The sequence below is a fragment of the Pelodiscus sinensis genome, chromosome 1 (assembly GCF_052426305.1).
Source record: "Pelodiscus sinensis isolate ZL-2025 chromosome 1, ASM5242630v1, whole genome shotgun sequence".
Lineage (NCBI taxonomy): Eukaryota > Metazoa > Chordata > Testudines > Trionychidae > Pelodiscus > Pelodiscus sinensis.
Window position 1 is genome coordinate 233,422,246 of NC_143052.1, and position 15,425 is coordinate 233,437,670.

At 43.8% G+C, this 15,425-nt stretch overlaps 1 protein-coding gene across 4 annotated transcripts in view; it reads left to right on the top strand.

The window, feature by feature from the left end:
- TMEM131 (transmembrane protein 131) overlaps positions 1-15,425 on the top strand; it is a 168,115-nt gene that overhangs the window by 87,426 nt on the left and 65,264 nt on the right. For all 4 annotated transcript variants that reach the window (XM_075916531.2, XM_075916529.2, XM_075916530.2 and 1 more), the window contains exons 12-17: positions 5,024-5,132; positions 11,468-11,576; positions 12,795-12,948; positions 13,048-13,218; positions 13,603-13,713; positions 13,803-13,937. In XM_075916531.2, the coding sequence (XP_075772646.1) occupies positions 5,024-5,132; positions 11,468-11,576; positions 12,795-12,948; positions 13,048-13,218; positions 13,603-13,713; positions 13,803-13,937 (789 nt within the window). The remainder of the gene's footprint in view (positions 1-5,023; positions 5,133-11,467; positions 11,577-12,794; positions 12,949-13,047; positions 13,219-13,602; positions 13,714-13,802; positions 13,938-15,425) is intronic.

Below are 15,425 nucleotides of genomic sequence, written 5' to 3' on the forward strand. Positions count from 1 at the left end.
ATGTATTGGGGCTTTGATATCTGCATAAGTGTAGATTTATATCTTGTTCTTGAGCATTATGAAATGGTTTATTTCATTTTGCAAGTTATTGTAAACTTGTTTTAGAGGAAATTGTATGTTACTTTTTTACTTATTGGGGTTTTTGGATCTGCTTACGTTTTTCATAGTGTCCACTTTTACAGGTTGTTACCGTTTCAAGATAAATGTTTTAACACCTTGATAAATATGATATCTTTTTCAAGGTTTTGGACAGGGATTTATATTTTGATGTGTACCCAAGTCCTTGAACATAATCTGAAAGATGTTTTTATTCAAAAGAATCAACTATTGTATTGGTGTGATATTTATGAACTAGAGTCTTTTAGCGTTTCAGAGAAGTCTTGAATTTCTATTATTTTGCCAGCGAAACTGATTCCAAAGCAGCTAGTGTTATACTCTTATGCATAGGGCTCCTTCTAAAAGAGTTTAAAACATGTACTGTTGCCTGTCTGATTCTAGTGTTCCAAAGGAGGCCACAAGCAAGAACAAGTGTCACAAATTTCATTTTAATGTTACAAGAAAAGTCTATATTTAGTGTACATCTAAGCTGGCAGCTAGTGAAGCGAAGTATCCGCAGGTTATAAACGTATGTGCTAATAGTATTGTAGCCAAAATTACCATTTTCTTTGTCTTTCACTTTGTAGCTAGGCCAGTGTAACATGTTACCTGGCAGCAATGTTCTCTGTAAACTGGGCACTTGGGTAGCCACCCAGGAGAGATTAGCAGAGCACCCACAGTTGGGTAGCATGCGTTTGTTAGTGGTGCACATCTGCCCATACCTCGGTGCATGTATCATAATGTATTATGCCCATGGATGGAAAAAAAAATAGAGAGAACCTTGCCTGTTAGTACAGGTTGAACCTCTCTAGTACAGCACCCTCAGGAACTGACCAGTGCCGAGCCAGAGAATTTTCTGGACACAGGAGATCCATATTGCCTAGTAGCATTAGCAACACTTCCCCTGCTTTACTGGGCTCTTAAAAGATATTTAGGGGTAAATTAGAGCTCAATAACACAGAACACTGAGAACCGGGACTGGTGGCTGTAACCAGACTTTATGGGAAACTTGGCCACACCCATGACAAGTGGACATCCAGCTACCCAGAGCACACATGTTGCCAAACCAGCATGTGCCAGACTAGAGAGGTTCAACCTTTAAAAGCCCATAGAAAACTTAAGACAAAATCACTTTGACTAGTTCTGAATTCTGTGGTTGTTCAAATAACTTAGACTTGGTTTTTATGCTGGAGAGAATCATATTTACATTCCTTTTGACTGGATAATATTTAGCAGCCTTTTAGTTGTTCAACTGTGTGACTGTCAGTTTTTTCTAATAAACTTGTTTCATTGGCTATTGTCTGTTTATATTCTAGAATGATCACTTAACAGTTCCTGTAGCTTGATAAGTTTCTTTTCTAAATCCATTTGATTGCTAGAACAGAATTTTGTTCATGTTGACTCAGTAAATGTTAGTTCAGAAATGCTGCTCTTCCTGTATAAAGTAATTGGAAAGTTCTCTTTAGTAGGGGAATTTTCATTCATGTGGGGAGAGTAGCATATGGAAGCTGAAATCCATCATTGGTATATGAGAGTACAGTATACCTACCAAAGTATATAAATCTTATCATTTTACCAGTGCTTCAAAACAGAAATAACTATCTTTCTCCTTTCCAGTGTGTATGGGAAATAGCTTGATTCATCTGTAGGAGGGGGGGGGGATGTGTGGGGGGGGTTGGTTAGTTAGGGGGCAGAGGGCAATAGACAAAATTAATGGGAAGCTAAATAAATGCTTTCTGAAAGGCTAATCATCCTAGTTATTATGCTGTAAGATTTCAGTTTCTGTGAAAGTTGGCAAGTTTAAATCCCCCTTTAGGTTGAGGATTCAGTCTGGAGTTCAGTTGTCAGTTTTGAGTCCAAGGTTAATTGAAGGCCGGGGAAGGAGGAGAAAGAAGGAATCTTCTAGTTCTTTCACCATAACTATACTGTGGCTTCATTGTTCACATTCCCAAAAAGACATAGTAGGTATAATTTTTAAAATGTTGGTTGGGCACACAGCAAAGGTTAGTGTCATTTACTAAGGCTGGATTGGTAAGTTTGAACATCAGTATGGAAGTCTGAATGCAGCAATCCATGCCAGATCCAGATATTGGTGTAGTTTTGCTACTTGAAACTCTTCCTCTTTGCTTGTGTGGTGATATGACTTATTTTTATGAGGTTCATGAGCAAACAGCTTCTGGTTTACATAGACAGGGACGGATGGCCCAGCAGTCTTGGTGAGAGGTCTTTGGTTTTAGTGTTTCCTGGGGATGTAATAGTATAGTTGATTAACCGATCAACAAAAGCTTATAGGTTAATGCTATAGACTACATGCATTTCTTCTCTCCTCCCCCCCCCCCCCCCCCCCCCCCCGTCAGTAATTTTTTTAGCAGGGTGGCCGGCAGCCCAGTTCAGTACTTGCTTGAGATGGGTCCAGGACCTTAACCCTGCTGTGGCATCTAAATGTATTATGAGCCAGGCAGGCAGCCCAGCTCAGTCCTGGCTCATGCCGGGTCCAGGAGCTCAGACCCTCCTCCCACCCACCCCCAGACAAGGGCTTCTGCTGCCTCTTAATCAGAGGCAACAGCACAGGGTGACAGGCACAGAGTCTGTGAAGGGAGCTGATTTTTAAAGTGGCTCCCCTCACAGACCAGTTCCTGCCTGATACCCCACGCTGCTGCTTCTGATACAAAGGCAGCAGCACAGAGTGGTAGGTAGCTCCTTGGGAGTGAGGCGCACTGGCTGCTGGCCCCGCCCCCGGAGACTATAGAATAGTCGACTAACTGATAAGAATTCATGAGGCTACTTGACTGTTCAATTAACCAATACTTAACATCCCTAGTGTTTCCTCTGCCCTCTTCTGGGTGCAAATTTGGTGACCTTCAAGGAACACTACAAGAAACTTATTTTCTGAGGTGGTGTTTGGAGGAGAGTTTTTAATTTGGGGGGAAATGAAATTTTGCGTTAGATTCAAAAAGGCCTTTGAGGAGACTGATTGTTCCTTAATCACTCTTTGACTTAACTTAATTTGCTTTTAATTTTTTTAATCCACATGGAGAACTTGAGAGCTACATAGGAAAACAATTAAAGAATTTTGACAGCAAAAAAATTTAGTAATACAAAGATTAATTCCTTTCGGTGTATTTTATCCATGAGGTAAGCATTTTGAGGAGTGGACCTACAGAACTTTAGTGCATTTCCAAAGTTTAGTACACACATTTCTAAACTTTGATACTTTCCTGGCAGAACTACATAAAGAATCTTGTACAAAGAACAAGCTGTCCTTTTAAATATTTCCAAACTTTAATTGCTGGATATAACTTTGTCATTTCCAACTTTGGCTGTTAGGAGACAAAAGTTAGCATGCTTCATTCAGTTGAATATGCAAGAGCCATTAAAACTATTTGCTTTAGGAGAGGTACAAATGGCCATAATATGTGATTTTTCTGCACATGTTTATAGCTACTTCAGAGGCTTATTATTTTGCAATACACACAGTCCTCTCCAAGGGTCTAATATATATGATCCATTAACAGACCCCTCAAAGTCAAATCTACTACACTAGTGCAGATTTGGGAATAAAGCCTAATACTTCCTAATCTAAATACACAAGCCCCTTCCACTTAACTAATGCAGACCATTTGTAAGCTATAGAGTAGAACCTCAAAGTTACAAGCACCTGACAAATGAAAGTTGTTTTGTAACTCCAAACAAACCATTATGGTGTTTCTTTCAAAAGTTTATAACGGGACATTGACTTAATGCAGCTTTGAAATAAGAAAAATGTTTTCTCTTTATTTTTAGTAGTTTCTCATTTAAACATAGTATAGTAGTGTATTTGCTTTTTGGGTTTGGTTGTGGGTTTTACTTTTTGTTTTTGTTTTTTTGTTTTGTTTCTGCAGCTGTCTGTGTACTTCCAATTCCAAATGAGGTGTGTGGTTGACTGGTCTGTTCGTAACTCTGAGGTTCTAGTGTAGTAGTAGTAGTTAGATTGTTGCATCTACAAGCCAGCCGCTCAATGGCACCAGATCTAGTTTGGACAGGTCTGATATCTCATATAGCAGAAGGCAGTAATATACATGTACAAGATTTTAGAAAATGGCTCAATCCTCATCTCAGAATTTAAATGAAGAAAATGAGCATCTTCTATTAAATGACATGGTATTGATATATAGAGATCTCTAACCACTCTGTTGTATGGCCATTTGGTACCTTTACAAATAAGCTGCAACTAATCACAGTAACAGAATGACATTCTAACCATGTCCATAGAGTGTTCCATATCTTCAAAACTATTTCCACTCTGTTCAGAACATTAAAATGTGGTTGGAATCTGAAAAGTGACCCTGTAAAATTGTGGAATTCTTACTAAAATTGTACTAAAATATGACATGCCCAAATAAATTTTCCCCTGTTCAAATAACTTTTTTTTCTAACTGCCAGCTCTGCAAATTCAACCTACAGTGAGTCAAGCTGGGTTCATTTTCCCTTGTGAAACATCAAATGGTGTAACCTTACTACTGGTGAAATTTAAATAATTAACAGTTCTTTTGATGTGTGAACCAGAAAAAAATCAAGGTTTTTTTCTGTAGAAGCATTAGCAATAGTAAAAAGTAGTAAAATATTAGCTCTTAGAAAAGTAAGATACAATATGTACAAGGAATAAGTTTTATCTTTTTTTACATAGTCACTTTTCTGCCATAACTGCACTTGGATTCACCTAATATAGTTAGTGGGTAATACAGAACTTTGCACTTCACTGGATATTAACTTATTGAGTAATTCAGAGTACTTTGACAAGCTCCTAAGCCTCTTAATCTTCATTGTAGTGTAAAATAGCTGCAAATGCTGTTCCCTCAACCATTTCGGAAAATGCTGTGCACTGTTTTGGTAGTGGCTGTACGTTTTCAGTAAATTAACTGTTTAATATTTTGACTTATATTTGCAGAGTGTTAGAGCCACACCACAAAATGAAGCTATAACAGTGCACTTCAAGCCAGTTACGTTAAAAGCTTCTGAAAGTAAATATACAAAAGTTGCAAGCATCAGTTTTGATGGTAAGTGTTTTTTTCTTAGAATTTTAAAAAAATTTCTTAAGCTATAGACATTTCATTAAAAACTTTGAAAAATACTTCAGAAGAATGTATGTCCTGTATTATATTTTCTAGGGAAAGAGTAATTCCTTCTCCTATGCAAGAATTTTGATGATAAGACTTAAAAACTGGTTTATTAGGAAAAGATTAAGACGTAAAATGGGAATGTTAAATTGTGGGCAATCAGCCAATCAAGTAGTTGATGGAAATTCCATTGACTACTCAATTAGTCAATAAGAGGGGAAACTGCAGAGCTACAGTGGGTTTAGCTCCCGCCCAGGGAGCTAACCCAGCTGCACCTCTGCTTTTTAAACGTAAAAGGCAGAGATGTAGTAGGGAGGACCAGGCACAAGCTGGGAATCAGCAGTTTCCTGGCTCGCTCCTGCTCCCTCTAGCTGCGCTGGCAACTCTTAATACATTTAAAAAGAAGAGGCGCAGCATCCCCCACTATGCCTTTGTCTCTTTTGCTCTCCCAGATGGTTCTGGGGGCAGCCAGCTTAAAAGCCCCATCCCAGCACCAGCTCCTGCACTCCTTCCCTCCCTTGCTGCCTCTCTCTGATAGAGGCAGCAAACAGACCAGGAGGGAGGTGGGCAGGCATGGGCGTGGGGGAGTGACTAGTTGAGTCACTATTCGATTTCCCAATGAGCGTATGTTTATCGGGCAGTCAACTAGTCACTTGCATCCCTAATGTAAACAGTTTGTTAGTAGCAGGAATAGATGAATCGTCAAATATTCTCAGCTTGCAAACATTTTTTAAAAAACTGAATACAGGTTGCACCTCCCTAACCAGGACTCTCTGGTCTGGCAACTTCTGTAGTCCTAATGGACCACCGATGTTCTCGGTCCAGAGAGCCACAGTGACTAGGAGTTGTGCAGCAGGAAGATTGGCACTTGGGAGCGTGGTAGGCCTGGTAAGGACCCGGCAGGGGAGCCAAGGCTATGGTAGCCCAGCAAGGGAGCTGTGGCTGCAGCTGCAGCGGCACAATAGCCTGACAAGGGGGGCCCCTGGGACCATGGCATTGAAGCAGCCTGGCAGGGTGGCAACAGGGTGATTGGGTTGGTGGGCCACTGATATTGGACCTCCTCTGGTCTGGCACATTCACTCTTTCGGGACCAGTCCGATCCCGAGGATATTGGACTAGGGAGTTCCAACTGATAGTATGCATAAGCAGAATTGACTATAGAATATATCCATTTTTAGCTGACTGTTAAAGAATGGTAAAGGTGTATCTGCATTTCAACAAAGCAGGATACTCTTACACTTCAGTAATAAGAATTTGGACAGGATACATCTTTCTAGGATCTACAGTATTTTCAACATCAGATCAGAAACATTTCAATTTGGGGCTATTCCTGAAAATGTGAAAATGATTTTGTGAACCGTGGCATCCTCTCCAACATTCTGCTGTGAGTTTTACATTTATATTGTTCTGCAAGACTACTGTGCAGAACAGAACTTGTGCTGGTATTCTTTCCATCAGGGAAAACACATAACTGCTCACAGGGGCTATTGTGTATATTTCCTCTGGTCTATTAAACTTGATGTTGCATTTCTTTTTCCAACCTAACCTTACATGGTCAATATTCCCTGCAGTTTTCTAGGGTAAAGCACATAAAACATACCTGTGTTCTACCACATTTTGTATTGAGATATCAGAATAAGTATATAAGGCATTCCAACATTCTCAGAGTATTTTGTTCAAGTGCATTCCAATCAGGCTGGGGTGGGGTGGGGTGTGCGCTCATGCATAGTAGCTGGAAAAAATTTCCTCCAGCAACTAGCCGTAGGGTCAGCTTCCATGCCTCCTGAAGTGTTACCAAATGGCCACCAATATAGAGCAGCACTGACTCTTCATTCTTCAGTTCCTTCTTACCGCCAAGGACGGTAACTAGAGCATCCCCTGCTCTAAGCAGACTAGCACCTTTCTCATTCTGTTGTAAATAGTTTAGTCTAGTCTTTATAGTTTAGTAGCAGTTAGTTGTAAGATAAGTGGGGAGGGGGTTCACCTTGCAGTTCATTTAGAACTGTTTTTGGGGCATGCCTCAATCCCCAGGTTTCAAGGCGTGCCAGTACTGCTCTAAGTGCATGCTAAAGAGAGACCTACACTCCTCCTGCCTGAAGTGCTTGGGAAAGGGTCACCAGATCTGCAGGGAATTGAGGCCAAGAACCATAAGGGAAAGGGTACAGCAGCTCGGTATCCTTCTCATGGAGGCAGCCTCATGTATCCAATCAGATCCCAGTGCCAGACACAACATCCCTCGTCCAGCGAGGGATTGTAGCTGATTGGCAGCATCAATCAGATCAGCATCAAGAAGAACCACCCCTCTCTTTGGTCATCTTATTGAGAGTCTGAATCACTCTTACAGATCAGGGTATATGGGAAGTCGGTGGCTGTCGTCTCGGCACCAGAGGAGATCTCAGCTATCCCAGTGGCCACCCCAGTGGCCATTTTTGATCCTCTGGGCCTTCCACCAAGGACAGGATAGGAGCTAACAGTTACACTTAGGAGTGGCACCTGTGATGTCAGCCACTTCATCCCACCATAGGCAGCTGAGCAGTGGGTGAAATTTGTAGCCCAGGCACTGACCATGTCACTGATTCATGCCACTTTGGCATCATAGCAGGTCGCAACCACCACTGCAGTCACTGTGAGCCAGGATCACTAATTGATGCAGGCACCAACTCAGATGACATTACCAACATGGTACCCTGGTTGAGACCACAAGCTACACTGACCCAGATGCAAAGAACTGACTCTAGGCACGTTGCTGTGCAGTCAACTCCGAGGCATTCTTTGGGACTCCTCCACTTGTTGCTTCACTGCTGGCACCAACCAGCACCCTCGGATGTGAGACCCTGAGGGAGATGATGGCGGGGAACAGCCACTGCCTCTAATAGAATCATTTTGCACCTCGTCTGATGAAGCAGTGGCGGGTTTGACTGTGGCCCTGGCCCTTGCAGGACTCTAGAGTCTTCAACAGTTGTTGGATAGGGTGACTCAAGGGTTAGGCATCCAAGCAGAGGATGCAGAAGATGATGCCAAGCAATATATAGACAATATACTAGCTCCATCAGGCCCATTCAGAATTTCCTTGCTTCTGATTAAAACCAAAGACCCTATGGCAAACCTCTGCCTCACCTCAGAAAAGGGCAACAAAAATTATTAGGGGTTTGGAATGGATGCCATATGAAGAGAGATTTTAAAAAACTGGGGCTTCTCAGGTTAAAAAAGAGGAGACCAAAAGGGAGCAGTATGATAGAGGTCTATAAATCATGACAGGCAAGGAGAAAGTGAAGGAAAAGAGATTCCCATCACATAAGAACTAGGTGTCACCAAATGAAAGTAGCAGGTTTAAAACAAACAAAAGGAAGGCTTTTTTTCATGTAGCACAGTAAAACCTGTGGAACTCCTTGCCAGAGGATATTGTAGAGACCAGTACTTTAACAAATTTAAAAAAAAAACCTAGATACATTCATGGAGGTTACATCCATCAACGTCTGTTAGTCAGGATGGGTCAGAGGTTGGAAATGGATGACAGGAGAGGGATCACTTGTTGATTACCTGTTCTGTTCACTCCCTCTGGGGCACCTGGGATTGGCTGCTGTTGGAAGACATGATAATAGGCTAGATGGACCTTTGGTCTGACCTAGTATGGCCGTTCTTATGCTGCAGCCCTTGGCCAAGAAAAATTAAAGATATATCCCTTTGTGGGGACAAAGTAACAACTACTTTTACCCTCACACCCCCAACTTCTTGTGCATGTTTGTGGCTAATCAAAGGGAGAGACATTGCTTCCAAGGGCCTTCTCCCAAGGATAAGAAGGTGAAGCATCTAGACCTGGCTGCAAGGTTTATTCATTGGGGGGAGGGGGGTGGTCAGGAGCACAGGGGCAAGAGGTTTACTCCTGGTATTTCCTAATACCGAAAACAATGTGGAAGGTATCTCAGACCCATTCTAGACCTGCGGGAACTAAACAAATTCATAGAAAGATGCAAATTCCACAGAGTCTCGCTAGCCTTCATTATTCCCTCTGGATCTGGCAGATTGGTTTGCCACCCTTAACTAAAGAATGCATATTTTCACATAGCGATTATCTGCTCGCACAGGAAGTATCCGAGGTTTGTGGTGAATAGGAACCACTGTCAATTTACAGTTCTGCCATTTGACCTCTCTGCAGTCGGCCCTCTTCCCTCCCCCCCATATTTGCTAAGTGCATGGTGGTGGTGGCAGCTTTTCTGCACAAGCACCAAATCCCAAATTTTTCCATACTTAGATAACTGGCTCTTCAGAACCTGGTCCAGTTCCCAGCTTGTGGCACTACAGTTCATCAGGTCTATGTTCTACAGTCTTTAGGACACAAACTGGATAGTCTATATGCCAAATAAAAATGGGCGGAGATCAGATCTCAGGAATGGTAACACACACAAACCTCTAGGGCAGGGATCTCCAAACTACGGCCCGCGGGCCGGATGCGGCCCGTGAGGCCCTCTCATCCAGCCCGTGGAGACCTTTTTGTCTGGCCCCGCCTTCCGCGTGCCGGTGTGACGAGGCGACCCCCGCCTGTCCCTGGGGCGCCGCCGAACGGGCCCTTCTTGCAGCGGGGGGGGGGCCCTGTCGGGGGTGTGCGGCGTGTACTCACGCCGCGCCGGGGCAGGAGAAGCGGGCCGCTCCGCTGACAAGCGGCCGCGCGGCGGCAAACGGCGCAGGGGGCGGGGGTTAGCACGGGCAGCGTTCCCCCGCCCAGACTGACAGGGCAGCCGGCCAATCAGGGGGCAGGATGGGCTGTGGTGGTAACGCCTGCCCGGCGACGTGCGGGGGAACGTGAACCCCGGCGGGAACTTTAAAAAGGTGACCCCTTCCGCCCGGGGGGGGGGGAAAGGAGTGAGCGGTGGCAAGCAGGAGGGGAGGACAGCGTGCAGAGGAAGGGGAGAGCAGGGGGAAACGCCCCCCCCCCTTCTCAGGAGTCCAGACCCGACGGCCACCCAGACGGCAGGACCAGCCCCGGCGGGAGGGGTGGGCGTCTGGATATACGACCGTCAGCCTGACGGACGAATCAAAGGTGACCGCCCCACGGTGGGGGGAGGTAGAGGGTCACACGAGGAGGGAAAGGAAGCAGCCCAGGGCAGAACTCGTTAGAGTTGGCGGGCTGACGAGTTACGGCAGGAGCCCCGTCAGCCGGACCGGAGCCAGCTGGTTCCGTGTCCTTAGGGCCCTGGGCTGGGGCCCGTGAGTGAGGGTGGGCCCGGGCCCCCCTTTCCCTCCCCTTCAGCACTGGAGGGAGTGCATGGTCAGAGTACCGGCCGCGCTGCGACAGAGGGCGCAATAGGCAACTGAAATTCCCCGTCGTGAAAGCGGCCCCCGAACTGCTGTTTGATAGTTAATGCGGCCCTCGGGCTGAAAAGTTTGGAGACCCCTGCTCTAGGGGAACATTTTAACAACCCTGGACATTCAGTAATGGATTTCAAGTAGCCATCCTTCTTCAAAAAAATTTCAAATCCAGATTACAGAGGGAGACAACTGAATTGGAATTCATTTGCAAATTCAACACTATCACCTTAGGATTGAATAAGGATTTCAACAGGTTAATGCAGGGGTTCTCAAACTTTGTGATACCGCAATCCACCTCTAAGTTGCTTGTGACCTCCTGGGGGGTCTGGACCCACAGTTTGAGGTACGCGGGGTTAATGCATTACAAAGGCAATTTCCCTTCTCTGGATAGTCATATTTTCACACCAAATCCTGTGAATGACTCAATTCCACTACTTTGATTAGCTTCTTAAACACAAGCAACTTAGTCCTTATATATACACCCCTACTTCTGTAACTTTCAGTTCATCTGATGAAGTGCAGTAGTTCCAGTTTTTACCCACAAAAGCTGATGCCCTAATAAATCTGTTAGCCTCTAAGATGCCGCAGGACTCCTTGTAGTTTTTGCAGATACAGACTAATACAGCTACCCCTCTGAGACTTTCTATACCACGTATCTCCTGTGGTAGCAACAGCTAAACTTAACACTGTTCTTTGGAATAAGGAACATGAAGATAGAGATCATGTGGTTTTTAAATAACTTTGTCCTAGTATGTGGGTGACGATTACCCATCTGCTGATGCATATAAAAAAATGAGAGCTTAGTATTTTATGTATAAATCATTGAGGTGAGAGAAATGATTCAACTACTAGTTTGCAGCAGTTAGCTTTTAATGGCTTAACAAATTTGAAAAATGAATAATAGCTATTTTATTTACTATTTTATGTAAATAAAGTGATCACTAATGTACTTTATTCTACATGTACAGCATCAAAAGCAAAAAGACCTGCTCAGTCTTCTGGAAAAATAACTGTTAAAGCAAAAGAGAAGAGTTATTCAAAACTTGAAATTCCATATCAAGTAGAAATATTAGATGGGTAAGTCTGCATATTTTAAGTGCTGATGGAAAAATTAACACCTAGAATCAGCTGTTTTTCTCTTTTATTGTGTTTTGTGGAATAATGTTGTTGCCCACATATTCTATCTGTGGAGTTCTTCCAATAGCACATGTTCCAATTTTAACTTTCTTGGGAGAATAGATAAGCCACTGTTACTCAGTAATACATAAACTAATTTGAAGATTTGGACTCTGGCTTTCATGAGTTATTTTTCTAAGTGGCTTATAGCTACGTATATCATAGTTTCAGAGACAAACTTTTATCACTTCCTCCTCTGTTTTAAAAAGTGGTTCTCAAAGTGGCTCAGAGACCCATGGAGAAATTATGGTGGTAGGTAGAAGGGGTGCAGTGAGGATGGGGCCTGAGGCTGAGTGCAGGTTGAGCACCCTCCAGGGAAAATTACAAGCTAGCTTGAGGGGGGGAGAGGGAGACCCATGAACATTTTTAAATCAGAATGAGGGTTCTCAGGTTGCTCAAGTTTGAAAACTGCTGTTCTAAAAGTTGGAACAACTATTGTTTTGTGCTTGGATTGCCCTGCCACTGTAGTCTGAAGCAAGAGTGGAAAAGACACAATTTTACAGTCAGATTTTAACAATTTAAAGCTCATCTATGAAAATATATCAGGGATACTCCTCTCCTTATTAGTTGTTACTCAGTTGTACTCAACTGTGAATGCAAGTTTATTTTCTAATAATTTAACTGAGGAGTTGCTCTGTAACAGCATTGTTACTATTCTCTTACAGCAAACAGTTTGGGTATGTCTAGACTATATGCCTCTGGTGACAGAGGCATGTAGATTAGGCTACGAGGCATAGGAAAATGAAGCGTCGATTTAAATAATCGCTGCTTCATTTAAATTTACATGCCTGCCGCGCTGAGCCGATCAGCTGTTTGTCGGCTCAGCGCGGTAGTCTGGACGCACGGGGGTCGACATCAAAGGCATTTGTCGACCTCCCAGGTATGCCTCCTAGGATGATTCAGTGTGCTGTGTGTGACCTTCTGAGCTCATTAATTTATGATAATCAAATATTCAAAGCTCACAAAATACTGTATCCATGTAGTACTGAAATAAGAGGTCACTATACAGTGGGAGAACCATCCCTTTTGTGTAAATTAACTAATTTTAGTCTGCAGTAAAGAGCACGAGAATTTTTTAGGCAAGTCTTAAGTTTTTGATGAATCTTTCTGATTAAATAGGTATTTGGGATTTGACCATGCTGCCACATTGTTTCATATCCGGGACAGTCCTGCTGATTCTGTGGAAAGGCCAATATATCTTACAAATACATTCAATTTTGCAGTCCTCATTCATGATGTGGTGTTACCAGAGGAAGTAAAAACAATGTTTAAAGTAAGTCCAATTCCAATGAAAGCTTTACCTATTTTAAATATTTAAATTAACTGTACTATATTAAATTTTAACATTGGTCTTATTTCTTCACTAATTTAGGTCCAGAACTTCAGCAAACCAGTCTTGATCCCACCTAATGAATCCATATATATTTTCACACTTTATTTTATGCCTTCCACATCATCTGTTCATATAGATAACAATATTTTACTTATCACCAATGCTTCCAAATTTCAACTACCTGTGCGAGCATATACTGGATTTTTAGATGTAAGTATTTATTTTTCCTTGAAATTTCATGCAAGGTCAAAGAATACCTGATACTAACTTGGTTTTGTTTCTCCATGGTGACTGTTCAGTTCCTTTGTGATTCAAAACAAAAAAATGAACAAAAAAGTGAACTAAATTTTGCTGCCCCTTTCTCCACAAGCTTCTCAACATACTAAATAATTTGTTGGGGATTGGGTTAATGTGATAGGTTTTCCTCCTGTTTTTTCCACACTTGCTCAATTACGTAGTTTTAGTTTACATATAGAGTAAAGTATAGTCCCAGTTTTTTAATGCTTTCCCTTATTAATGTATTTGCTAATGAATGATTTTGAATGTAATGTGTATTTTGAAGTGCATCTACAATGTCTTTCTTAATCTTTCTAGTACTTTGTATTGCCTCCTAAACTCGAGGAACGTTTCATAGATTTTGGCATATTGAGTGCCACAGAAACTACTAGCATTTTATTTGCAATCATCAACAGTAATCCCATTGAGGTAAGCTTCAACATATTTTGAATTACTGTTTGTTCTGTAATACATTTTTTGTATCTGTCATTGAGATTGTCATCTTTGTCTTTTTTAAGCTGGCTATAAAAAGCTGGCATGTTATAGGGGATGGCTTGGCTGTAGAACTCCTGGTTACTGAGAGAGGCAATAGAACCACAATAATTGCCAACATTCCAGAACTAGAAAATGCCAGTGTATCTGATCAGTCTTCAGTAAGTAAGCCCTTTTTCTTGAGTCCTAAATTAACAGCTCCATGTAGCACATTTATAAGTGATTATATAGCAATGAATGACTTAAGTACAAGTTAGACATCAATTATCCAGCACCTTTGGGACCGAACCAGTCCCAGACTAGAGAAGGCTACCTACCACAGCCCCCAGCTGCTGACTCTGCCAGCTGGGGAAGTGGGCTGGGGGATTGCCTCCAGCCCCTGCTGGGTTGCTGGCACCACTGCTGCTGCCCTGGCCAAACTGCTTACTAGACTCTAACAGCACATGCTGCTGAGGGCTGGTTCTGGCTCTGCTTGGGCTGCCAGAGGCAGCCAAGTGCTAGGGCTCTGGTTCCCACCCCCACGGCAGCCTGCGGACCCTGGCTTCACTTTCGCAAGCTATCCAGGACTTCGGCCCTACCCTGCCATATGTTTCTGGGGCTGCCGCTGGCCCCAGTCTTGCTGCGATGGGTTGCTGAGAGTGCAGGGTCTGCCCTGCAGCAGCCCGCAAGCTCTGGCCCCACTTCTATGGGCTGCCTTGGGCTCTGGCCCCAGGCCTGCATTGCTATGGGCTGTTGCAGGCTTGGTCTTGTGCCCTGACCCAGTCCCAGTGCCATAGGTTATCAGGAGCTGCCAGGGGCTGCTGCTGGCTCCAGCTGCACTGCTGGCTGCTGCCAGCTCCTGCCCCATCCCACTGCTTCAGCCCAGCCCCTCCTGGATTGTCCTGCCCCTAGGCTACCATGGTTCTCTGATCAAGGAACTTCTATGATCTGCCAGACCATGGATGTTGCTGGACTAGAGAATAACAGTTTTGGGAGGTGCAGCCTGTATAACTTTCTTTCATTAAGCTATTAGTAAGATAATGTACAAGGTAGCATGTTTTGAGTAGAAGGAAAAATAAATGTTCATATGTGGGGTAATTGTTGTCTAAGGATACACTTGATGGATTGATCAGTTTCTAAAATAAAATTATCAGAAAGCTGAATCTTGGTATACATGCTTCCTGCATCGTTGCTTAGTAATTATTTCCCTAGTCACTTTCTAGAGATAAATGAACTTTGTGAACTAGGGAAGTGATAGTGATTCAAGCAAACCCCAGGGAGCGCGGCAAAGGGGCAGCACCAGCCCCAGGCGCACAGCACATGGGTGGCCCCTCCCCGGGCACGCGGTACATGGGCTATGCCGGCCCCAGGTGCACGGCGTATGGGTGTCCCTGCCCCTGGGAATGCGGCATAGAAGCAGTGCCGGCCCCAGGCACATGGGTGCTGCTGACTCCTGGGTGTGCGGCGTATTGGTATCCCCGCCCCTGGGCACATGGCACAGGAGCGGCACTGCCCCGGGAGTGCGGTGCATGGGTGGCCCCGCCCCCGGGCACCCGGCACGTGCATGGCCCCGCCCCCAGGCGCCTGGCAGCCCCAAAAGGTTGGGGACCACTGGTCTAGCTAGTTGGAAGAAAGGGTGCATTGCCCCTTTAAGGGCTCCCTTGCAGCAG